General features: G+C 37.8%; 1 protein-coding gene and 1 long non-coding RNA gene across 2 annotated transcripts in view; both read right to left on the bottom strand.

The window, feature by feature from the left end:
- Positions 1 to 1,494: 1,494 nt before the first annotated feature.
- Positions 1,495 to 18,033, bottom strand: LOC139038717 (uncharacterized). The gene is made up of 2 exons (XR_011491803.1): positions 11,989 to 18,033; positions 1,495 to 8,556 (listed from the first exon to the last, which is right to left on the bottom strand). It is a non-coding gene; the product is annotated as an uncharacterized lncRNA (long non-coding RNA).
- Positions 18,034 to 20,611: 2,578 nt separating this feature from the next.
- SEC23A (SEC23 homolog A, COPII coat complex component) overlaps positions 20,612 to 27,094 on the bottom strand; it is a 57,952-nt gene continuing 51,469 nt past the window's right edge. Inside the window, exon 20 of the mRNA XM_020916574.2 lies at positions 20,612 to 21,988. Within this exon, the coding sequence (XP_020772233.1) occupies positions 21,899 to 21,988 (90 nt within the window). The 3' untranslated portion in view covers positions 20,612 to 21,898. The remainder of the gene's footprint in view (positions 21,989 to 27,094) is intronic.

Here is a 27,094-nt window from a genome sequence, read left to right as displayed (position 1 = left end):
ATGGAGCAAAGGTGTTTTAATCAACATGGTGTGGGCACATATACTGTCTTACAAGGTAGTTATTCTCAGCAAAGATAAAGATTAAAATTTCAGACTTACAAAACATAACACAATCCCTATCACAGAGTTGCAAACAAAAACTTTTTACCCTATGGTTCATAAAAAGGAAGAGGGTACTTATCACCATAATGAGAAATGCCTGAATTCCTCAGACCCGGGAAAGGCGTGCCTCTCCTCTTAATTCTTGAGTATTCAGGAATTAATAAGGACCAGAGGATTCCTGACAGATCCAAAACAGCACACAGGAAGCCTCTTGTTAAATGCTTCCTGACAGGTACTAACTGGGAGTAGCAATCACACGCTCTGTTTAGAAACACTAATTAATTTCCAGGTTCTTTGCGCTTGTTCTACAGAATAAGGTACAAAATAACCAACGACAATGACCCTTAAATATTATGCTATTTTAGTTATTTTGTTCAGAATGTATGACCCCGTATCTTTTTTTAACCCTCTTTTGCCGGAAAAGCCTTTCAAAGTAGATCATGCATCTCTATAGGATATAACTAGGTTGTGAAACAATGAACAATCAAAGCCATCCTATATTTAGGAAACACTCACCACTGGAGCCGAGCCTGGGCGCAAGGCGAGGCTGAGGGTGGACGTCAGCTGCACTGACCGCCGGGCACCGGCCCGCGCTCCTGGTTGGCCGCAGGGGCCACACGTGACCCACTTGCTGCCTGTGACCCACCTGCGTCACCAGCGGCACGTGGGGACTGCACGTGAGCTGCGCACACGACCAGGAACTGAGACCCAGCAGCCGGGCGGGGCAGAGAGGGTCTTGGACCACGTCTCGGAGCGCAGGCGGCGAGTGGGCTCTGCAGGTGCAGCGCCGACGGCCACTTCCGGACAGGCCTTCTGGCCACGGGGCTGCAGTCTCGGGGCGCCGGGGGGTATAGGTGCACAGAGCCCGGCTCCGCACACAGCCTCAGCCTTCCACAGAGCCCACTACTACTCTGCGCCCGTCATCAGCACGTGGGTCGTCCACGTCATCCACACGTGGGTCGTGCTCGGCTTTTCGCGAAGCGCTCAGACGACGTTAGGGAGTCGGCCGCCTGCTGGGCCCTGGTGACCCGGCGCCACAGGGACTCCACCAGGGCCGTGCCCTGCACAGTCGTCCCCCAGGGAACGCAGATGATCTTGAGTCAGGGGCCGGGTCCTCCACAAACCCTCTCTGCTCTCTCTTCACCTTCAGTGCTGGAGCCTGAAGGACAAAGCCCAGTCAGTGCAGAGGTGTTTGCTGGGGAAAAGGCAGCAACCGGGCGGGCCTCTTGGCCACCGATGGCGCCAGTTCAGGGACCACGCCACTCTGAGGAGCATCATGACAAGTGTGCACGACCTTGTCTCCACCCTGCTACACTTGAGGGGAAATTCCTGGTGATCCAAGAATTTTGTGCACAGATGTTGACTAAGGGGAAAAAAAGAAAAAGCCTTAAATTTGATAATTGTGTTTTATTCTGAAGAAATCCTGAGGACTTAAGCCAAGCTTTCAGCTAGCTGGAAGAGACTGTTTAGCAGAAGTTAGAGAGGAGGTAGGGTATATATAAGCTTTGCAACAAAAACCAGGTAGTTGGAACATCAAAAGATCACTGTTAATGAAAGAAAATCGGACATCTGAAGTTAATAATTTAGCACATTTCTCTGTAGGGGAAGATGCAAGAGTCTGGGCTCATTGAAATCCCGTCTTTGATAGGCTGTCTAGGGCGAGTGTCCTTTTTTGTCCATCCTGGATCCCCTCAGAGGGCACCGTTGGGCGTGGCTGTAGTGGCCTTTCTCTTGATGGCCGTGGCATCCTTCCCTAACTGGTATGGCAGGCAGCATTTCTCATCCATACACCCAAGTTGTCTCATACTTGTGAAAGCAATAAAACAGACTCGGCTGTTCCAGAAACTATACCCACTCATATTTCTAAAACCTTTTTAAAAAAATATACATTTGAAAACCAATTTCCACTGGCCAAGAGAAGAAGCCTAGAAGGAGGTAAAAATGAAGAAGGTAAACATAGAAGTGTTCCAGAGCTCCAAAAGTGACTAAAAGATGGATTTAATCATCTAGGAAGAGTTTAAAAAGAGAAACTAAAGCAGTATCAAAACATTCCTGATGCTACAATTAAAAATAAACATTTTTGAAAGAAAAAATATTTTTAAAATTTGTATAATAATCTAAATTTTAAAACTCAGATTTCATTAAGAAGAACTGGATGGGTGAGAAGTAATAAGCAATGAGAAGGTGGTGGCTGTTGTTTAGGTGCTAAGTCATGTCTGACTCTTCTGAGACCCCAGGAACTGTAGTCCACCAGGCTCCTCTGTCCACAGGATTTCCCAGACAAGAATACTGGAGTGGGTTGCCATTTCTCTTCCAGGGGATCTTCCCAACCCAGGAATGGAACCTATGGCTTCTGCCACATCTCCTGCATTGCAGGCAGATTCTTTACCATTGAACCCCCAGGGATCCTCAAGGAGAAGTCGGAGGGGAGTTTAAACTGCTCTAAATGGTAATCAAAGATATGGTTTTACTCTTTGGGAGTTACAGAAATGTAAATTTATGAATGCTTTTGAAAAACTTTTAAGCTAAGTACCACTAGCAAAATTCAAATATGTGTGTGACTATCTCCGAAGGAAGATAAAAGCAAAGAAAATGAGATCCATATTTCAAAACAATGGAAACGCACAGAAATGGGAAAACAAAACATGAAACAAGATCACAGGTAACACCAAACATATTGAAGTCAGAGGGTTGCAGATCCCAAACTGCTGAGTTTAAGAGCCCCATATAATATCAAGTGACATAAAAAGGAAAAAAGTAAAAGGAAAGGAAAATGTATGAAAAACAAGGGCACAGGAGAAAGAAGCAGTGATGAAAATACTAATAACTAATTAAGAGGAATATAAGGCCAAAAGCATTACATAGGATTATATTAAAATAGGATTATTTTACATTAATAAGTCCTTAGTACGTGAACAACAGTCAAATCTTTATATGCCAACTAGGATTGTATCAAAAACACACACAGGAAATATATCCATAGACATACAAAGATACATTTTCAGCAATGCAATAGTAGTAGAGAACTTTGACACTGTCGGCACCTTGGCCAATCAGATAGAGGCAAAAAAAAAAAAAGGATGATATTTCAAGAAATACTTAAGATCAATTTATTGGATATGTGTATCATATTGTTTATACAACAAACTGATAAACCTCCTAAGTAAAACAAAAATTATTAAGATAAATTTAGAAATAGCCAAAATGAGAACACTACACATTAAAGAATACAGTATCACCAACAAGGTACCCAGAGGGAAATATTCACAAACACTCAAAGAAAGCATCATAATATGAGCTGAGAACTTCTAAGAAAGCAATAAAGCAAGTCAAGGGTAAGCACAAAGGAATTAATAAGAGAAGAAAGTAATGAAGACAGACGAAAATAGAAAAATATCAGAATGATAACCCCAAAGATGGTTCTTTAAAATTAAAAAAAAAAAAAGGACAAATTTCTGTTGGCTCTAATCAGAAAGCAAAGACAGAAAGTAGTTACAGAGGATCAAGAATCTAGATAAGGGAAACTTTTTAAAGTAAAAGATTTAAAGTTTTGAAAATCTTGATCAAACAATGGAATACAGCTTCACACCAATTAGTCTAGCAAAAATCATAAAAATCTAACCAGTGTTGCACATGTGTGGTGCATGTGCCAAGAGCTGCTTTGGTTTGGAGGGCAGGGAAAACCAGAGACACCAAGTAGTTTAAACAGTTGCTTTTCCTTTGATCTGCTGCCAGTGCAGCAAATAGTGCAAAGGGTATGATGCAGGTGGGTGGATGTGGCTGCCTGTAACTTCTCTGGCTTTTCATGGTGCCACACTAGAATTCCAGTCCACCATGTTAGAGAAGTACAGACTGGAGGGGTCCCTGATTTTTTTTATACCCTAAGATACATTAAAATCCGGACTTAGGTTTCGCTTTGCAAGAAGTCAAGTTGCCTCGCTTGTGCTCAATATTCAGATTTCATTCCTTGACATTCCTGCTGTGCCAGCTCTGGGCCAGTCTCCTTGTCTGGGTCAATACTCTTGCACTGTAGGATCCAGGTGTTTTCATTCATGTTGACTCACGGGATTTGGGTGCCAAGGTACAACATGGCATAACTTTCCAGAGTAACACCTAGTAGTCTGATAGGTCTATTCATTTGTTTATTCATCCATTCGTTAACCAAATAGTTAACAGACTTTTATGTATCAAGAAACGGAATAAAGTCTGAGAATACAAAAACTTTGGGGGAAAGTTACTGCCCTCATTAGGGACAGCACAATCTAGTGAGAAAGACAGACACAGTAAAAAAAAAAAAAAAAATTATCATATCAAATGTGCACAGGTAAGCTATGGGAGCAAGCCATGAGAAGTAAGGGAAGTCTTAACTGGGGTGCTCTTTAAGGACAAATATACAGTATTTGTCTTTCTCTGGCATATTTCACTTAGCATAATGCCCTCCAGGTTCATTCATGTTGTTTCAAATGGCAGGATTTTTCTATAAGGCTGAATAATATTTCTCTTTGTGTGTGTGTACACGTATATACATATTTTTCACATTTTCAACAATACTATATTGCATACTTGTAATTGGCTAAGAAGACTGATCTCAATTTAAATCTTCACAAGATAAAATTGTACATGCAATTGTAACTGTGTAAAGCTCATTTATAAATTACATAGCTTGATTATGGTGATATTTTCACATTTATCAAAACATCAAGCTGAATACTTTAAATATATACAATTTTATGTCAAATATATCTCAATAAAATTGTTTTAAAAACTGAAAGAATAAGTATGAATTTTCTAGCTGAAATAACTCCAGGCAGAGGCAGCCTGTCTCTTCTCCCTCCCACATCAGTCTCTGAATTCTATCCTTCTCACTACCCCTCTCCCAACATCATCCCTCTTGCCTAGATGTCCACAAATACTTCTCAGCTGTCCTTTTCAAGTATGACCTAAATCAAATCCCTTATGATTATACAGTGAAAGTGACAAATAAATTCAAGGGATTAGATCTGATAGAGTGCCTGAAGAGCTATGGACGGAGGTTCATGACATCGTACAGGAGGCAGTGATCAAGACCATCCCCAAGAAAAAGAAACTCAAAGAGGCAAAATGGTTGTCTGAGGAGGCCTTACAAACAGCTAAGAAAAGAAGAGAAGCAAAAGGCAACAGAGAAAAGGAAAGATATTCCCATTTGAATGCAGAGTTTCAAAGAATAGCAAGAAGAGATAAGAAAGCCTTCCTCAGTGATCAATGCAAAGAAATAGAGAAAAACAATAGAATGGGAAAGACGAGAGATGTCTTCAAGAAAATTAGAGACTACAAGGGAAATTTTCTTGCAAAGATGGGCACAATAAAGGACAGAAATGGTATGGACCTAACAGAAGCAGAAGATATTAAGAAGAGATGACAAGAATACACAGAAGAACTATACAAAAAAGATTTTCATGACTCAGACGATCATGATGGTATGAACACTCACGTAGAGCCAGACATCCTGGAATGCCAAGTCAAGTGTACCTTAAGAAGTATCAGTACGAACAAAGTTAGTGGAGGTGATGGAATTCCAGCTGAGCTGTTTCAAGTCCTAGAAGATGATGCTGTGAAAGCACTGCACTCAGTATGCCAGCAAATTTGGAAAACTCAGCAGTGGCCACAGGACCAGAAAATGTCAGTTTTCATTCCAATCCCAAAGAAAGGCAATGCCAAAGAATGCTCAATCTATGGCACAACTGCACTCATCTCACACGCTATCAAAGTAATGCTCAAAATTTTGCAAGCCAGGCTTCAACAGTACGTGAACTGTGAACTTCCAGATGTTCAAGCTGGATTTAGAAAAGGCGCAGGAAGCAGAGATCAAATTGCCAACATCCACTGGATCATCAAAAAAAGCAAGAGAGTTCCAGGGAAACATCTACTTCTGCTTCATTTACTATGCCAAAACCTTTGTGTGGATCACAATAAACTGTGAAAATTCTGAAAGAGATGTGAATACCAGACCACCTTACCTGCCTCCTGAGAAATCTGTATGCAGGTCAAGAAGCAACGGTTAGAACTGGACATAGAACAACAGACTGGTTCCAAATCAGGAAAGCAGTATGTCAAGGCTGTATATTGTCACTGTGCTTATTTAACTTATATGCAGAGTACATCATGAGAAATGCTGGACTGGATGAAGCACAAGCTGGAATCAAGATTTCAGGAAGAAATATCAATAATCTCAGATGACACCACACTTATGGCAAAAAGCGAAGAACTAAAGAACCTCTTGCTGAAAGTGAAAGAGTGAAAAACCTAGCTTAAAACTCAACATTCAGAAAACTAAGATCATGGCATCTGGTCTCATCACTCCATGGTAAATAAATGGGGAACAGTGGAAACAGTGACAGACTTTATTTTTTTGGTCTCCAAAATCACTGCAGATGGTGACTGCAGCCATGAAATTAAAGATGCTTACTCCTTGGAAGAAAAGTTATGACCAACCTAGACATCATATCAAAAAGCAGAGACATTGTGAAGTAATTAGCCTCTAACTAATAAAAAAAAAAAAAAGCTGAGACATTACTTTGCCAACAAAGGTCCATCTAGTCAAAGCTATAGTTTTCCCAGTAGTCTTGTGTGGATGTGAGAGTTGGACTATAAAGATAGCTGAGCACCGAAGAATTGATGCTTTTGAACTGTAGTGTTGGAGAAGACTCTGGAGAGTTCTTTGGACTGCAAGGAGATCCAACCAGTCCATCCTAAAGGAAATCAGTCCTGAATATTCATTGGAAGGACTGATGCTGAAGTTGAGAAAGATTGAAGGCAGGAGGAGAAGGGGACAACAGAGGATGAGATGGTTGGATGGCATCACCAACGCAATGAACACGAGTTTGAGTAAACTCCATGAGATGGTGACAGACAGGGAGGCCCGGTGTGCTGCAGTTCATGGGGTCACAAAGAGTCAGACACAACTGAGCAACTGAACTGAACTGAGCCTTACCAACCTCCAGATTGTCCACTCCGATCATACATTGTCCTGCTTAAAATCTGCCATGGGATTCTCAGTGCCTTTAAGATAAAATCTAAACTTCTTAACCTAGCTTACATGGCCTCTCAATATATGACCCATGTCTATCTCAGCTGTTTCATCTACTGTATCTTCCCAGTGGATTAACTTGGAGAAGCAGATATTGCCCAATTGAAATAACCCCCTAGATTCCTGTAAGTTAGATTTTCTTGCAGGTTCCAACAGTCTCTTTGCAACACATCCCTAATATAATACCCAGGCCTAGGAATTTGCTGTATATTCTCAGTGATGGTGACATGCTTGTAGTAATGATAGTACTGGAAATAGATTATACCTCCATTTAAATTAAAGAAATCAGGAGTCTGGGTAGAAAGGGAGAGGAAAGTAGGTAGGAGGTGGATGGGAATAAAAGAGGGATATCTAGGACATGTTTATGAGGTTGAGCACCTCAACTCAATATCAAAGCACCTGCGGTGGAGGAGATAAGTAGTAAAGAGTTCTGATAAGTGTAAATCCCAAATCAATAGGAGTTTGAGTCTTTGTTCCTGCCTGGAGTTTTATTCTAACAGGCAATTATAATAAAGGAGACAGCAGTGTGGAGAAGGTCTATGGGAACTGCATTTAACCCCTACTCAGGTGTACCTGGATGTAGGCAGAGAGCTAGAGAGAGCAACAGAAGTTTTCAGAAACTTTAATGAAGGATCCTGAAGTTACTTGGAAAATCACAAATCAGTATACCAAGCAAGAGGTCACTGCAGCATGGGGCAGTGATGGAAGCCCACAGCCAGTGGCCAAAGTGTGGACCGACTGAGTTTGGGAAGATCAGTAGGACCCCTTCGAGCAGGCGTGGGAGCTGATCAGCAGGGGCTCCTGGCTGGGCTCTCCTGAAGCATCACCAAGAGAGACAGTCCTCAAGATACAGGGGCCACAGGCAGCGAGGGGAAGGCTGATGACCAAACACCAAATGGAATGGCCTTCCAGCAGAGCCAGTGATGACCAAATGACACTTTGTTGGTTCAACTGGCCCCATATACTGAGAGCAAGGAAGAATTGAGGAAAGGGGCAGACCACTCCAGATTGGTGGGTGACAGTTTTAATAAACAAGAAAATTTGCATGCAAGACTTGTCTTGGGTGGCCGCTAGATGAGCTGATCTCTGCACTCACCCACCAGAACCTTAAAAGCTTATATAGAGGCTTTAATTAGATTCTGTCACCTTTTCAATTCAGATGGTCTCATCAACATCTATTTTTTTAAGGCTATATCTTTGAAAGAGCCTCTAGTTTGGGAGCAATGGGCAGAGCATCATTCCAAGGACAGGGGCAGGGGTGAGGAGCATTAGCTGTATTGGTCCAGTTCTCCATGCAACTGGCGGTCACATCCTTTCAATGAGTTCCTCCCATACCCTTCCGTCATCTCAGGACTCCATAGAAGCTCCATGGGAACTTTTAATCACCCCTAGGGAAAACAGCAAAAATAAGTCGTGGATTCTGGGGCAAATTACCTGGACTTACTCAAGTCTATCACTAAGTAGCTATGCCATCTTGCGTGAGTCATTTGATCATTCTGTGCCTTCATTTCCTCAATTGACAAAATGAAAATAATAATGGTGCCTGTCTCAGAGGTTATCCTTAGCACATAAAACAGTGCCTGGCACAAAGTGAGTGTGCAATTCGTTATTAATTACTATTAAGTTTGTTATTCAGTTACAGTTCATGGTGTGTTTGTGTACAATCAGTATAATATAATCCATGTACTTTACCACTTATCAGCCATGCACACTTTTATAAGGTCTTTAAGTCTTAGTTACTTTATCTGTAAAAGGCAGATAATAACATGGGGTGCCCAACAGACAATGAAGAGGCAGAGAGGAGTAAAGCCTTCCATGACGATGATGACAACCAACACTTAGAGCAGGGCGTTTAGTAAGCGCCAGGCACTGTTCTAAGCATGCTACAGGCACTTAATTATTTAATGCTCACACAACCCTAGGAGTAGGTACTGTGATTTTCCCCATCTTACAGCTGAGAAGCAGGTTCAGAGAGATTAACGTGCCCAAAGCTATTCAGCTGGGGAGTGGCAAAGTTGGGACTCAAACACCTCACTCGGCAACCTCAGTCCCCTACGTGTGTGCTTAATATCAACACCCATGGATTCTTCTTCTTAAAAGAGATAGACTATCTGTTTCCCCCTGTTTCCTAGATAGACAAACACTGATTATACTAAAGAAAAATAAAGAAGAAAGCACCTCTTAATCTAAACTCTGTTGGATTACTCCTGCTGGAAATAGCAAATGCTTAAACCTTGATGTTTAAAAATAGCTGAAACACCCACTATATCTAACATTTACCAAAGCTGTTTATCCCCACAGATCTCCACTCATGTGATAAGTAATTCACTCGAACATGGAAACATAAGAGTCGGAGAATTTTTGACATTTTAGGATCTTCTACTAAATATAACTTTCTTACACAAATTCTCCTGGTTATGGTTATTGTGCTTTTGCTTAAAAAATGAACATCATACTTAAAAATCTATATTTATATGGTAACCAAATGAAACATGACTAAAATATTAAATATTCTGCAAGAAATTATAGGTAAAAAACGTGGTCCATCTGGAGATTTTAGGGTTATGTGTGACCTTGGACTCCCCTCCCAGTCTCTCTTAATTGTGCTGCAGAGTCCACAATTGTTACTTTTTTCTTTTCACAATTGCTACTTTTAAAAGAATTGATTTACAGAAAATTTTTAATTTTATGTATTTGTAATTTTCTTCTGGGAACTTGGATTTTTTAAGTTTTCCATGCATGATGTGGACATTAACTCAAACTTTCCAATTCTGTACACTTTCAACAAACTATATTTTTACTTTGGGGGTCCAATTATTTTAGACAAGAGTAGGGATTAGCTGTCAAAAATCATACACTAAGGCATGAGCATTGATATTTTTAAAATCACAAAAAATAGCTAGAAATGTCCAGAATTTAAAGTGGAGAAATATGAAAAATGACTTGTTTCAGTTATGCAGTAGCTGCTGCCCCTGTGTGGTGAAGAAGTGTTAGTGCCTTTAAGCTATTTTCACCTCTTGTTTGAAATTTCTTCAACATTTTCTAACATTTCTCTGAAATTCTTCCCTTGTTATTTTTATTATGTCATTATTTTCTTCCCTTAGTCATTTTCTCTTTTGTTTACTGAAGGTCTAATAATATTAACGTAAAAAAACCACAGTGAATTAAAATTTTCACACAATTCAAGAACTAGTTCAGTAATTCTACAAATAAATAGAAAGTGAAAATAATACAGAGAAATGTAATGACACAGCCCTTAACAGAAAAAAAAAAAGCACAGAATAATTTTTGTCTCTTGACAAATTTGTTTTTCAGTCCTTCTAAAATCTAATAGTAAAGAAGATATGGCAAGAAACATTTTAGTATTAATTTAAGTACAAAAGTCAGAAATAAAGGACAGATATATTCTAATGTATGAATCATCTAACACATAGACATTTTTCATTGATTATTTGAAATGGAATTATAATTTTCTTTACAGGAAGGATAAACGATAAAATACTTCATGTCTCCCTCCCTGCATATATCTGACTGGTAGGTTAGTTCTTTTTCTAACTTTCTAGAATCATCAGCAACTGATATTTTTAGCACAAGGCACTGCTCTATAAATAATTTTCATCTCTAGTCTATCAGCACTTATGTAACCTACATAGTATTGCATATAAAGTGAGTGAATGATAGTACCTCCGAGATATTTTTTAGCGACAATTACCGAGAAACACTTAGAGGAGGTGTTAGACAAGGTGTCATAGACTTGCGCAAAGGAGTGTCCAGTTTCAGCATGGACTCCCACCAGGGCGGGACTCTCGTCACTGAAACACCCTTCCCATGACTACAGCCCACAGAGAAGGCCCATCAGCAGAGCAGACCCAGTGGGCAGAGGAGAACACAACCACCGCCATTCTGCACAAAGCCACGCCTCAGCTCACCACCTTCATTAACAGGAAAAGCAGACAGATGGCCTTGTCTAGCACTTGAGAGGCAAATGTAGCCTTCCACTAGAATTCATTGATAAAGATTTGTCTCTTCGGGTTTACTCTGAGCTGTTTATAAGCAAATCCTGTGACTTGGAATAAAGGTCCTAAAGTGAGAATTGTGTATCACAGAGCAAACGCTGGGAAGGAAGAGGTGAACAGGTCAGACCCAGGAGGCAATCTCCAGGTCCTGGGAAAAGAGTATGTGGAGAATAGAACTATTCCCAAGACAGGCTGATTAGGAAGCTTCACTGAGAGAAGGACCAGAGACTGACAATGGAATTCTCTGTGTATGTATAGTTTATACTCTTCTTGTGGATAAAAGTGAAACAAGTGACTTGGACTAAGATAACATAGATAGCAGAATACAACGTGAGCCATAAGATAGACTGCATGCAGAACTGTGAATGAAATGATGAATGCTTTCCACCTAGCAAGAATCTGGCTATTGTTAAGTGGGACTATGTTTATGACTTAAGAGAGATCTATTAGGTAGAAGTGACACCCAAATTATCAACCTGCTAGGGTCTTCCGCAAGTGGTTGATAAATGGAAAATTACACACATTGAACAAGTTTAAAGGGACAGAGATAAAGATACAGTAGCTCTCAAAATTATGGTTCATGATCCCTGATCCCTGCTCATTCAATGCACTAATTATAAAGACGTGGAGTGAGTCATGTGTAATTCCCATTACTCATTGATATTAAGATTTTTTGTTGTCTTCAGAAAGCTCTAAGTTAGGGATCCTCTTAGATAGTGTTAGAAAGACACCCAAACCAGGTGAACCTTATCTGTTCCAAGTGAGCAGATAAAGCATCTTCGGGGACTCAAATGTGCCACATACCTCACTGTCTGATTAGTCTTCTCAATGCTGAATCCCTCTTCTTTCCAACAGCCAGGTGAAAAGTTAGTATCATCATTGTCACTGTGACCGTTGTTTCACCAACAAGTTTAACTCTTTTTCAATAGTGGGGATTTGATGTAAGGGCACATTTGCAACTGGTTCAAGAATCCGCCTGCAACACAGGAGACATGGGTTCAATTCCTGGGTTAGTAAGATCCCCTAGAGAAGGAAGAGACAACCCACTCCAGTGTTCTTGCCTGGAGATCCCCATGGAGCCTGACGTGCTAGAGTCCGCAGGGTTCCAAAGAGTTGGACACAACTGAGCGACTAAACAGCAACAACGACAATTTGGGAGTAAGGCTGAAAGGATTCCATAAAGAGCTACGCTTCAAAGTTCAAGGGCATCTCGGAACCCTCCCGCAGCCACGGCTCATGAACCTTCACCCTCTGGTTCTACAATCAACAAGCCTCTTCCACTCTTTGTTTCTTCTCTATCATTTTTCCTCTCATTACAGAAGAGCTGCTGCTGTCTGAGTTTTCCTATTCAAATTTTAGAGGAAAAGGAAGTATACATAGTCTAATTAATTGCCAGCATCCTTACACTTGCTCCTTGGAAGAAAAGCTATAACCAACCTAGAGAGGATATTAAAAAGCAGAGACATTACTTTGTCAACAAAGGTCCATCTAGTCAAAGCAATGGTTTTTCCAGTAGTCATGTATGGATGTGAGAGTTGGACTATAAAGATAGCTGAGCACCAAAAAATGGATGCTTTTAAACTGTGGGGTTGGAGAAGACTCTTGAGAGTCCCTTGGACAGCAAGGAGATCCAACCAGTCCAGCCTAAAGGAAATCAGTCCTGAATATTCATTGGAAGGACTGATGCTGAAGCTGAAACTCCAATACTTTGGCCACCTGATGCGAAGAACTGACTCATTGGAAAAGACCCTGATGCTGGGAAAGATCAAAGGCAGAAGAGGATGATAGAGGATGAAATGGTTGGTTGGGAGAAGGGGATGACAGAGGACGAAATGGTTGGATGGCACCATCGACTCGATGAGCATGAGTCTGAACAAGCCCCAGGAGTTGGTGATGGACAAGGAAGCCTGGCATGCTGCAGTCCATGGGGTCGCAAAGAGTTGGACACAACTGAGTGACTGAACTGAACTGATATTTACTGGGAAAACTTTTTTATGCCAAATCACTTTATAGGTTAGCAGCCAGTCTGCAGATTAGAGATGACTTTAAATGATCCCACACCTTTGTTTAAGGAAGAAACTGGAACTGACTGCTTATCTCGGCAGAGGGGATGCAAGCAGAGGACTTGCTGAGTGTTACAGGCGTGCTGATTGATATGTCTAGAATACCATGTTAAGGATTTGGTTTTCTTACCCTGTAGTGGCAACCTTAGATTTTATTTATGAGTGGGTTTTATCTATGACAGGTGCAGAGCCATATATAACATGTAGCATGGCTACTTCATTATTAAACATATTTTGTGATTATATTCTTAACAAATAAAAGTAAACTCTGGTCATGTTTAAACGTATCTCTTTTCAGCCATCACAGTTTCATGATCTATTTAATCATAAGAAATCCTTGCAGCGTTCCACATAACTTGTTTTGTGGAAGGTCTTGCAGAAAGGTGGAGATTTGCTTGAATCCAGTTAATTTCCTTCATTAGACAGCTGGACAGCTAATGATATGGACATATGGACTTAAAACTGAAAGGTGCAGATGGAGAAGCAGATGTAGCTGTCTCCCACAGAGGCTGAGTAAGCACAATGGGCGCCGTGAATGTTCTTGCCAGAGAACCTGCAATAACAAAGCATGAGCTCCCTGAAACCATGCTGGACTTTAGACTCCAAATGGAAACTAATCATTAGAGTCATTTACAACAAGCCACATCAAAAGCTGTATGATACTCAATAAGTGAACATAATTGAAAATACTACTGTAAATAAATATACAATAGAGTGGGAGGTGGGAGGGAGGTTTAAGAGGGAGGGGACATCAGTACACCTATGGCTGATTTGTGTTGATATATGGTAGAAACTAACACAATATTATAAAGCAGTTATCCTCTAGTTGAAAATAAATTTAAAGAAATAAAATTTTTAAAAAGGAGACGACGTAATACACACAGAACAGTAGTCTGTTGGTGTAAAGACTGTTCACACTGTTGAATTTATTTTTCTAATTCCATGAATATCCACGTTTGTCTAACCCATAATGGTTGTCTAGTGTGTTAACTGCTCAGTCATGTCTGACTCTTTGTGACCCCATAGACTGTACCTGCCAGGTTGTCTACCCATGGGACTTCCCAGGCAAGAATACTGGAGTGGGTTGCCATTCCCTTCTCCAGGGGATCTCCCTGACCCAGAAATTGAACCCAGGTCTCCCACATTGCAGGCATATTATTGTCTGAGCCGCCGGATATCCATGTCTATCTAACCCATAATAGTTGTCTAAGCAACTAATAAATATACCTAGTGAAGAACATTTCGTAACATGCCTTCGCTTTCACTGTTCTAAAAAATGGGATGCATCTTCCCTAAAATAATTAAAGCTATTCCAAAGTCTATTACTCAGAATCTTATTTTCTCAACACCTTTATCTAAATATAGAAGCTGATTTCAGGTATTAACAAAACCCAAGATTCAATGAACACATTCCCTTCAGGTACATGATACTATACTCCCATTAATATTTCAGTAACTTAATAACTTTTTAAATAGAAATACTTGCTGAAATGGGATATTTGATAAATCAGTTGGCTTAATGTTCTCATTAAAAATAGAATTTTAGAATGATACATTTCAAGAGATCATACAGGATGTAATAACCTGGGCTCAGCAGAGGAGGACTGTGTCTGACTCTGTATTCCCCACCTACCTTGTTAGCACTTAGTCAAAATCTGCATTTTATCATCACCAGGTGATTCCTATGCCTGGTCAAGCTTGAGAAGCACTGTGCTATGATTCTCTCATCTCGGTTGAATTTTTCTTCCCAGATGTTTTCAAACAGGCAAAATACTTGACCTATCAACATCTCACAAGGATTTTATGAAGATTAATTTTCTGCAGATTGTTAATTTTAAATTGCCTTCACGACAGGAAGGCCCCAAACCAGTAAATCTAGTGAAATGTGATCCTCCCTCGTTGGAGGTTCTTCAAATCAGAACGCTTATCACTTCAAATGATGTCTTTACTGTAACTCCTAAGTAACCTACAGATTTGTTATCCTTAGAAAAATGTCTAACCCCTACAAAAATTGTTGATTTTATGGATTTCCCTGTTCTGCTAAAACAAACAGTGCAGTCCTCAGACAAGTTTAAATGTACACATAGGATCCTTCTGTGGCTGCTTCACCCCGTTAAGGCAGCTGAGCAAGATCGTGACACAGATCAGAAAATAGAATTCTTCCCAGCAGCAGCTCAGGCCACATTTTCCCTAGGAAACAGATTCGCACCCCCTGGCTTTTCATGCCCTTGTCTCTACCTAGAAGTGTACTCTGGTTACTGCAGTTGGGAAACACACAGGGCTCTGCTGGGGAAGTAGGTACATGATGTCCTGCTTGGAAAGCGTATTTCTAAACTAGCACAGACTTCCTGCATTACCGGCTGCCCCGCTCTCATTTAACGACAGTATCAGAGGGCCAGAAGGCTTTGTAGGTCAGTGGTTATGGTCCTCAGAATGTGTTGTGTGAAACAGATTTAAAGGTTCGCCATCAAATTCTGGTCAAGGCTTCTTTTTGGTATGTCACATACTAATCCTTCCCAGTTCACTATCTTTTCTTTAAAAGTTTAAGTCACTTGTAGGGGTCAGCAATTATAGCTCTCCTGTCTTAACTGTCACTACAAGTGATCTAGAGAGGTCAATCAACCATCAGGGATATTGTGAGGGGATTCTTGAACTGGGTAAGGAAATAGGACTTAATGATCTCAGTGGACTCTATAATTTCTCAACTTCATAAGTATATCTACGTTCATAAGGAGTAAGTATACTATTTTAACATCAAGTTTTTCCTGAAATTCATTAGAGAACAAATTTTAGATGGCTTGGTAATTAAAAAACTAAACAATTATGCTTCTTAAATGGCCTGGACCAAAAAAATTTGAATAATTGTTCATTTAAGATTTCCATTAAAAAACTATTCAGAAGATGAGCTGATACTCAATTTCCTTCTTCGCTTTTGAAGTACATTTAAGACTTTCAAAGCTTATTATCTTTTTGGTTTTATGAAGCATCTCCTCCATTTATTTTCTATCTCATTAAAATTCTTATTTTATTTCCTTTTTCCTTCTTTCCTTAGATTTGTTGTTCATTTTCATTTTCTTGAGCTGAATACAAAGTTCATTTATTTTTCAATCTTTTTTCTCCAGTTGCCTTTAAAACAATATATCCCTCTAGTAATCTTTTTTTTCAATACCACAAGTTTTGATAGAGTACTTTTATTGTTCAATTCTAAATATTTTATAATTTTCATTGAAATTTCTTATGTAACTCATGAGAAAATAACCTTGTTTCCAAGACAGCAGTGTAACAAGGCCAGAGCACTTGGCTTGAGTTTTATTGCCATATCCCAGCAATTCCAAATAATATGATAAAATACTCCAGCTTGAAACAATTTTTATTGGCCTACAATCTATACAATTGCTATGGCTATCCCTTAGTTATAATATGTGTGTAACTTTCTGATTATTACCTTGTTACTACCTATCCTTTCATAAACATTGTGTTTGTCCCATACTCAGAACTTAATTCAGAGAAATCCCATACAATCCAGTCCCAACATAAGGACACCCTTGCCTTTGGAAGGTTAAGTTAGTTAACAGTTTTTGAATCATTTCATATCCCTTGAAGAGATTTTTTTTTTGGTCTTCAATATTCATTGTTCAAAGTATCCTAGTGTTTAAACAGTAGGTTCAATTAAACAGTGGTAATTACAAAGATGAGGAAACAATTCACTCAGTCTTTATATGGCCACCCAGAGTTTTTGTTTGTGGTTAAATTTTAAAACAGTGAAACAGTGTGAACTTTGAGGTGTAATCTTTTTGTAAGTGCGAATTTTAGTGTGCATATCGAAACCTTTACTGAGCTTTAGTATCTTTACAATTAAAACTTTCTTTTTGAACTGTTTTAAAACTAAAGGACTGACCAAGAAAATAAAACATTACATTAATGGCACAACTTAGAAATTTTCCTTGGTGCAAAGTTTTTGATGAGGTTAATCGGAAATGAAAATAGTTGCAGTCTAAACAGAACTAAACAGTGTACAGTAAAACATTTTTTAAATTGCTCCTCCATTTTTAAATTGTGAAGAGCAGCACACAGCAGTTGTAGAGAAGACTATCAGCTATGCCACGACAAAAATGTTAAGATATGCATTTACACTGAATAATCAAATTTGAAGAATGCCAGGAAAGCGACAGAAAGATGTTGGCCTTGAATGATCAGAAGAAATTAAAAGAGCAATGTTCAAATGCCTTGATCATTTTCACCATAAATGGACATTTGTTCTAAATCAATGGATCAAATAATGTCAATGTTCACCAACATTGAGCTATTTGCTCTCAATTTTTGCAAAAGAAAAATTTTGGAGGATTTTTATCAGATTTAAAAGGAATTTATCTTGAATTCTCTGGTTTATATATATTAGTGGAATTTTTTAGTCCAAGAAGCATTTTTGAAAGTCACTAGGATAGATCCTGAAGTTTTAAGAATCCAGGAATTGTGAAATGGAATATTAATGAATATCTACAAAACTTATCTTTATTTTCCTATTTGTGTTTCTGTTGCTTTAAATAATAAAGCAGTTATTCACTCAACTATGAATAAAGAATGACCAACCTGGCTATACTCTGTAGGGTATATGAAAACACCAGTTTTTATAGTCCAAGACACATTGGCAGAATGTTCAAAAACAGTACATGTGATGTTATTATTTATTATAGTGAAAGGCTAGTATTTTTCCATTTTCATAAAATACACTAAGAAAGTATTAATCCATTATTTCGTTCTTTTTGTGTTCCTTTACCATGCTTTCCCATTTGCCCTGCTGCCTTCTTAATCTTTCTTGCTTTTACTTGATCAATCAAATTACTTTTATTGCTTCTTTTCCTCTACTTGTTTGGAAATTAAATCTGGCTTAAAAAGTATGTATCCTGGTTTTATCTTTGTTACCTTTAACTTCTAAAAATACATAGCTAATGTCATGTTGATTTAACAAAGCCTAAAGTTAATATTTCTACCCATCTTCCAAACACTTCAGATGTATTAATTACTATATATGTTTTTCTATGTTTACTTAGGGAAAAAAATCCTCAATTTCCCAAGTATCACATTCTTAACCCAAATAATTTGGCTTTATTTCAGTATTAGCCATAGGTAGGGGTGAGGGAGGAAAAAATGTGATTTAGCAATGTAACTTCAGTATTGCTGCTGCTAAGTTGCTTCAGTCATGTCTGACTCTGTGTGACCCCATAAACGGCAGCCCACCAGGTTCCCCCGTCCCTCGGATTCTCCAGGCAAGAACACTGGAGTAGGTTGCCATTTCCTTCTTCAATGCCTGAAAGTGAAAAGTGAAAGTGAAGTCGCTCAGTCGCATCCGACTCTTAGCGAGCCCATGGACTGCAGCCTACCAGGCTCCTCCGTCCATGGGATTTTCCAGGCAAGAGTACTGGAGTGGGTTGCCATTCCCTTCTCCAACTTCAGTATTACATACGTGTTATTGCATGCCTATTATTATAGTCACCAGATAATATGTTAAACTTAGACAAGCTTTTGTTTTAATATGTTTAACAAAAAAGGGACAAGGCACATACGAAAGGAGAAGGTATTAATTTCATAGACTATTAAAAAGCAAACAAAAAATAGAAATATCTCTGAAATTACTTGATAAAATGCTCAAAATGAATACAAACCAAGTATATAAGAGTACAAGAAGTATGTATGCATGTACATCAGAAACAGGGAAAATATAGACATTAGAAAACAATCCTAATTTTTCAGTATTGCTTGAAAAATAACAAAAAAAATATGTTCTTTTTTTTTTAAGCCCAGTGCAATAAGCCATAGCACTTAATCTGTAGCTGCCAGTAAAGAACACATCTGCTCCCATCTTTGTACTGACCCCAAACACCACACCTAAAGACTAAAGCTTAGGTAGAACTAGAGACCACCCTCCAGCCCTACCTTTTCAATTGCATCCTTTGTACTATTTCTAGGGAGAGCTATAGTTTTGGTATATAGTATACAGGTCAAAGTGTTTGGATTTTATTAGGAGGGCAGAGGGAATGACATAATCATAACCCAGGTTTCAGTGAACTGAAGAGATGGAGAAAGAGAGACTGGGGAAAGCAGACTGGTTAGAAAACTATTTCACCAAACCAGGTGAGATATGATGAAGGCACAATAGCAGTAAAATGGAGAACAGTGAACAGTGACTTCCCTGGTGGCTCAGAGGGTAAAGCGCCTGCCCGAAATATGGGAGGCCCAGGTTTGATCCCTGGGTTGGGAAGATCCTCTGGAGAAGAAAATGGCAACCCACTACAGTACTCTTGCCTGGAAAATTCCATGGACGGAGGAGCCTGGTATGCTACAGCCCATGGGGTTGCAAAGAGCTGGACATGACTGAGCAACTTCACTTAAACTTAAAAAAAAAAAAACAGATTAGGGAGATACTAAAGAGCTGGAATTGGTACAATCTGGTTACTAAAGATGTTGAGGAGCGGAAGAGTTGAAAATGATTCCTTGGTTTCTGGTCTGCTCTGGACAACAAGCACATTCCTTACATGCAGTCTGGGCTAGGAAATATGAGATGGAAGTTTATTAAGTGGAGAAGTGGATAGAGAAAATATCAGATCGCTTTTGCAATCAGCCAATAAAAGAATAAATTTATTCTGTTACAACAAACTATAACTGTGCATAGATGAGATCTAAATTTATTTTTAGAGATAAGGCCACCAAGGGTAAGTAGGTTCAAGAATGAATTCCCAAACAGTTCTGGACACACCAAAGCTTCTCAGTGCTGCTCATGATTTAGCAAATATTCACAATCCACTCTAAATTCATAGAAAGGGTTAACATTTCTTCCTTCAAGTCTATTTAAATAGCTAGCAATTTAGTAATAGCTAAAAAATAATCCAGGTGATTTCTATCAAATGGTAAGTTAAAAGGATATGGTGATATATTTGTTCATCCTTACCCCTTAAATACAGAGGTATTAACACTTTAGTTCTCTGAGCTGTAATGAGGACAGTTTAGGGGTAAGTACCAACTCATCACTCAAGAGAAGAAATAACAATACATTCTTGAAGGACCCAAGTTAAAGGGGCAGACCAACTAAACATGTATCATCATCACAGGGACTCTTCTCAGGGCCTGACAGCAAAAACAAATAACTACTTGGGGGATGAAAATGCTCTAAAATTGATTATGGTTATAGCTACACAACTCCATGAATATTTAAAAACTAGTGAATTGTGTGAGGTGAATTAAAACTCAATAAAAATGTTATTCTTTTTTTAATAAGCGACTTTTTAATCCATCAATAGCAGGTTTTATAAATGCTTTAATTTTATACTAGGCTTTTCAGGCTTACTAGATTTCAAAATAAGCGGGAAAACAGAGAAAATGTATATTTTATTGGTATTTAGACCTATCATAGTTCAAATAAAATGGAACAGAGCAATTTATTTACTCTAATCAAATAAAACATATAAACAATCCATTTAAAGTATCTGTTTTACCATCAAATGATTGTGTCCATGCAAATACAATCACTGCAGAGTCCTTCTAAGCCCATATAGTAGCACCACCTTTTATTGCAGTACTTGATGTAAATTTCATCGTCAAACATATCTGGCTTTAGCAATGTAAACATCTGCTACAAGTAAACTTTAAAAGGTAAAAGTGAATGATACTAATGAATAAATCAAAAGAGAACTGAGCATCATCACATGATAAAATTCAACAAAATATTAGATAATACTGTTTCAATAAGAACTACAACTTAATACAGTTCACAAAATGGAAGCAAAAACAGAAAGTAGTGTGTAAACTCCCAAGAGTTTAAAATACTGAAGGATATAATAAAAACTTACCTCAGAAAAACAAAAGCATGCAATGAATATTAAATTTGGTTTAGAAGTTACAATAGTCTTTTTACTGCAAAGCCTTTCTAAAATGTACTGTGACGAAACTATTTCTTTTCTATTTCCCTTTATTAAAAAAAATATGTTTAATCACATAGTTGGGTCCTTTGTGGGAATTTCACATGTTATCAATTATGGAATTGTCACCCAAAAAAACTTTCATCTCTAAACTATTTTTTTCAAATGGCCAAAAACATTAAATTATCTTCATGAAAATTACCATATATAAAGTCAAATAATTTCTAAACAAGTCATCATAAAAATAAATCTGCCTTAACAGAGTAAGTACAGAAGTGTATACATAAGTGCTGAATATCATGGAAAAATATTCAATGAAAAATGTTCACATTTATCATTATTGTTGATGATTTTGTTTACTTTCTGGTTAAAATTAAGAAACAAGTTTTCAGAGTCAGGAACATTCAGTGCCACTTTGAATTTGTCTCCAAACATACAAATGAGTTATATCCCTGTAGTGCAAGGCAGACTATTTTTACTTTTTAGCATAATTAAGTTATAAAGACCTCAAATTTCTAAAACCAGTTATAATACTGTGGCAAGGAAAACAAATTTGTTCGTATTGCTCTTATATTCTAGCTTAATCTACAAACATGAACATTTTCCAAATGCTGTCTCAAACCATACTAATACAAAAAGAGTCTACAGAGATCTCTCTGTTGATTCCCACAGATTGACTGAAGAGAAAAAAAGAAATAAATACTAGTTCATCTTCTCAATCTTAATAAGTTCAGCACATCAAGCAGCACTCGACACAGCAAGTTTTTTCAAGTGATCCATAAACACTTGCAAACTAACATCATCTGTAAGAATCGGTGCTCCAGACTCCTAGAAGAAAAGGAAGATATTTTATATAATTAAAAACACAGGATGATACCTTAAAATGTATAAGCAAATGTGTAAAAGAAAAAAATAGACAAGGAAATCATTTTAAGCAGAACAATGTCTACGTTCTTGTATAATAAAGAATCTGACTGGTCTTTGTCCCAGATTCCTGAGAGGGAGACTACATCCTTGGAATCACCTGACAGCAGCATCTGTTATTCATGAGCCCTCAGATCACACTAGTTTATGCTGTGAGATGAGATGACTCAGGATAGGGACCAGTCACCAGAAAGATCAACCATGTAATTAGACCGCTGGGCTTTAAGAGAGCCTGACCTCCAGGGAGGAAGGGATGGAGTGGTGGGGGGAGGGGGCGGGGGCTGGGGAGGGGGGGGTGCGGCTAGATTTTCAATCCATCATACAAAACAAAGGCAAAAGCAAAAAAAAAACCCACTGGATACCAAAGCCAAGTGGAGATTCCTATTTGAGGAATAAATACATCAATACATCAACTGGGAGGGTGACAAACCCCAATTCCATGGGAAAAGGAATTACTATCAGTTTTTTTTTCATTTATTTTTATTAGTTGGAGGCTAATTACTTTACAATATTATCAGTTTTATAATAAAACTGTCATCATAAATACAGTGCTTTTCTGAGTTCTGTGAGTTGTTCTAGGGAATTTCCAAACCTGACGGGGGTTGTGGGAACCTCTTATCCACCCCACCCACCCATCTCCCATCCTACCACTCTCCCTTTCTCACCACCCTCCACACATAGATTTGAGCCAGCTGGTCGGAAATGTGGATAACCTGGGATTCGACTTTTGGCTGGCATCTGAAGTAGGGTAGGTCTTGGGTGGACCATGTCCTTTAACTTTTGGGGTCTGCACTAACCCCAAGAGGTCAGAGTCAGATTTTTACTGCAATTCATCAGTTGGCATTAGAACAGCTCCATATCCAATTTAGTCTTTAAAGTAGTAACGTGTTAATTTGTCTTGAATGCACTGGTGCTTTTATCTCTACTAAGAAGTAAGCCTCCTTCACTGCTGCCTGTTTACTAAAATAAAATTTCAATTACACATATTTTAGCAGAACTGCCAGCTGGAAGGAAGAGAATTTATATCATGTTTTAAATAAAACATACATATATTTTCATTCAAGTCATTTTTATTGATTCTTGTGGGTTCTATGTAACTAACAAGAGTTTGGGAAAATTCCTGACTTCTATTTTAATAAAAACTGTGTTGATGAAATGATCTTAGTAATCCAATCCACTAATAATGAAATTTTATTGTAGCAAGAAAGTTTCCTGGAGTATTTTATATCTGGATTTTTAAATTCTTCACCTGATATCCAATTTATTTATAGGTATATATAAAAGTCTAAAATAAGGAAATTAAGTAATTTTCAGAGGATATCAGCAAATTAGTGGCAAACATGAGATAAGAATTTACAGCTCTTGTGGTTCTTATCTGGTATAGCCACAGACATGCCATAACCTCTCCTGAATAAAGGAAAATCAATTTTATTATGTTTTCATATGTGAATTCATAAGAATTTGAAAAACTACATAACAAAGGGAGACAACAGCACTGGAATTAAGAGCTTAGAGACTGGAGCCAGACAGACTGAGCTCAAATCCTGGCTCGGCTGCTTACTGCCTGTATGACTTTGAAGAAGTGACTTAACCTCTCTGAGTCTTAGTTTCCTTGTTTGTAAAATACAGGTAAGAACAGAATCTACTGCACATGGTTGTTTTATTGATTAAATGAGTTAAAGTGTATAAAGAAAGTGTATAAAGAAAATAGAACAATACCTGACACATGCAGCTGGCCTAAACATTAGTATCTATTTTAGAAAATCTATTCTTTTATAGGCTGAAATACTTCTTATTCTACACTCCTAGTTAACACAGGAAGTAAGGTATCAAAAATATGACTTAAACTAGTAATAAGCCAATAGCTCCCTTTTCTTCTTCCTGTAATTATACCTGATTTTTTTTCCACCTTACACATTTTCCACCTCAATTCACCCAATCCCAGATCTACTTCTCCTAGTAAAGACAAAATATATATGGGTTTTCTAATTTATATACTGTGACCTTATTTGAAATGATAAATACTAAATGCTTAACTTAATCTTATCAAAAATTTCCAGCTGGCTGATCTCAATTTTTCAAGTGTACCCTTTTTCTCTTTAACATACACCCAGGATTGGGCAGAAAGGGCCAAGTTTTCCATCATTTAGTATATGAAGCACTACAGCAACAGAGGCCTCCAGCACCACCACAGAAGCAGTGTTGCGGCGGCGCCCCCTTCAGGTCATCCATGGATAATACTCACACTGGATTCTTGACAAAAAGAAAACTAAGGTATTAGATTTCATCATTTTTAGCAAAATGCTTGGCTATCATGTTAACTCCCTAAATTTCAATCATCAATTTAGCTTAATGGTTAAAAATTCATATTCTGGAGTTAGAATGACCTAAGATCAAATCCAAACCCTTGTCACAGTTTATGTGATTTGGGGAAAAGTTACTTAATCTACTTAAGTGTCAATTTCCTCTTCTGAAAAATAACATTAACAGTACTCACCTCACAAGAGTGTTTTCATAAATAAGAGTTTATGAAAATCTTAGTGTAATGAGTAAAACAGTGTAGATTCAGTTTATTATTATCTATTAAAAAATTAACATAATTTCTCTTATAAAAGTCATTGTCAAGAAAAACCTTAGTCTCTTGGTTTCTTTCTTACTTATAATTATCACATTTATTTAATTTTGACATTTCAAACAGCATTACAAAAAAGGGATGCTTTCAAATTTAACAAAATATAAAGACTGAGAAACACTGATATAAATACATCAGACCAAAAAAAAAATTAAAAAATACATCAGACCAAAATTTCATTGTTTTTAGACACATGAACTAATTCAACACAGACTGAAAGATCTCTCAAACAGTTTGGAACCAACCTAAAAGGAGTTTGTTTTGTTTTCATAAGAGTCTATTCATAAAAGATAAGATCAAATGCCAGCTTCCCCCAAAGGTATAACTGTGACTAATTTCTAAATTTTCCTAAACCAGATGCATTTCTGGAAAAGATTATTATATTTTCTAAAATGTAATAATGAGAAGAAATCCAAACTGCTTTTAACTGCCTCTTTGAGGAAAAATCTTTATAAAATAACCTAAGGAGAGACAGACCTGATAACGTAATTAAAACCACCACATAGTGTAAGGATATAATTTAACTGAATGATTGCAAATATTTAAACAAGGTTTTATCAAATGAATAAAAAGAACTCATTTAATGACAACTAAGCATATTTAAGTTTCTCCAAAGATGATGGCTTTCAAAATTGAATAGATGGATGGGTGGATGGATAAATGAATGAGTGAATGAATAAGATAAACAATATGCATGTTTGTTCCTTGGCCTGGGATTTCCTTCTCCATCATATTCACCCAATGAAATGATCTCCTTCCTTCAGGGTCTGGCTTAAAATGTTAGGGCTCTTATTTATGCCTCTAATGTTCCTATTTCCAGGCAGTAATAATTGTTTCAGTTTAATTATTATAGGTTATATTATTTAGGTTTTCTTTCCTATCTTAAATATCTTTAGAGAGAGACTGTTTTCTCCAGTGATAACAAGGAAAACTAATAACTAATATTTACTGACTATTACTGGGCATATCAAGTATGTGTCATTAAACACTATAATAGATAAGGAAAAGAAGGCATAGGGAAGTTCAGTAACTTGCAGAATTTTCAACTACCAGCTCAGAATGACACATGGATTGATGCCTTTCCACCTCAATTCACCCAGTCCCAGATCTATTTCTCCTAGACCAGACAAAATATATATGGGTTTTCTAATTTATATACTGTGATCTTATTTGAAATGATAAATACTAATGCTCAACTCAATCTTATCAAATATTTCCAGTTGACTGATCTCAATTTTTTGACTGTACCCTTTTTCTCTTTAAAAATACATCCATGATGGTTTTTCACCTCAATTTGCCCATAGGTTATAATAATATAATCTATAATAATTAAACTGGAACTTAATTATTACTGCCTGGAAATAGGAACATTAGAGGCATAAACAAGAGCTCTAACATTTAAGCCAGATCAACAGGTTCTTTATAAGCCTTCCATCTACATCTCCACATTGTAATTTAAATCCCCCAAAACAAAGAACAAGTCATTATTTCCAAGAACTAAACCATGCTTTCTTAATGCAGAAATTCAGCCACAAGGAGATATGTTTTATTTGGACTTCATAACGTGAGCTCACAACACTTTGTTAATTGAGTTACATGAACACCAACAGTCATCTGGAGGGGAGGAACAACTACTCCCTTTAGAAAAAGATCTGTGGACTCTCCCCATAAACCCTAGTCTGCCATAGCCCCCTGCCCTCAGATATTGCTTTTTGACACTGAGACTGACAGGGTCTCTTATATGCAGCCAGTTTCACTCATCTGTTCACCTAATCCCTACGGGCAATTGATAAATGACCCCTGATGAATACTGTTTTAAAGTATCCTTTAACTTCCCCTTCATACTGATTATTTACTATTGAATTTCATTAACTTTCTTTGTTGGTGCTATATTTTCTATATTCTTGTGATTTTCTTTTCTTGTGAAGTTCCTCTTAACTTGTGGGATCCAGAACCAAAACCAATACTCAACTGACTAAAGTATAAAAGAAAGGCTAACTCATGGACAGGCTGTAGTCCAAAGTTCCACCTCACAGTATTATACTTAGCTTTTTGTTCCCTCCCGCCAAGTGGAAGACGGTGAGGGATGATACTGAAAATCTATACATACATGTATTAGGTGGAGATAAATTTTTCTTGCATGTGCTATGTACCCTTTGAACAGTTTCCAGGAGTAAGTTCCTTTCCTTGCTATAAAAAAAACCTCCTCACTTTTCAGGACTTTTAGACCATGGACTCAATTTACCTATCTATATCACAAAAGCTTCTTAACTCCTAAAGCATCTCCACAGACTTCCTTACTCTAACCTCTATTTTCCTGTCCAGATGTATTATAGTCAATATGTGCTAATGTTTAAGGTACTGTGGAAAGTAAAAAA

Source organism: Odocoileus virginianus, chromosome 16 (assembly GCF_023699985.2).
Source record: "Odocoileus virginianus isolate 20LAN1187 ecotype Illinois chromosome 16, Ovbor_1.2, whole genome shotgun sequence".
Lineage (NCBI taxonomy): Eukaryota > Metazoa > Chordata > Mammalia > Artiodactyla > Cervidae > Odocoileus > Odocoileus virginianus.
Note: the sequence above shows the minus strand (reverse complement) of the source record. Positions and strands in the feature narration are given on the sequence as shown.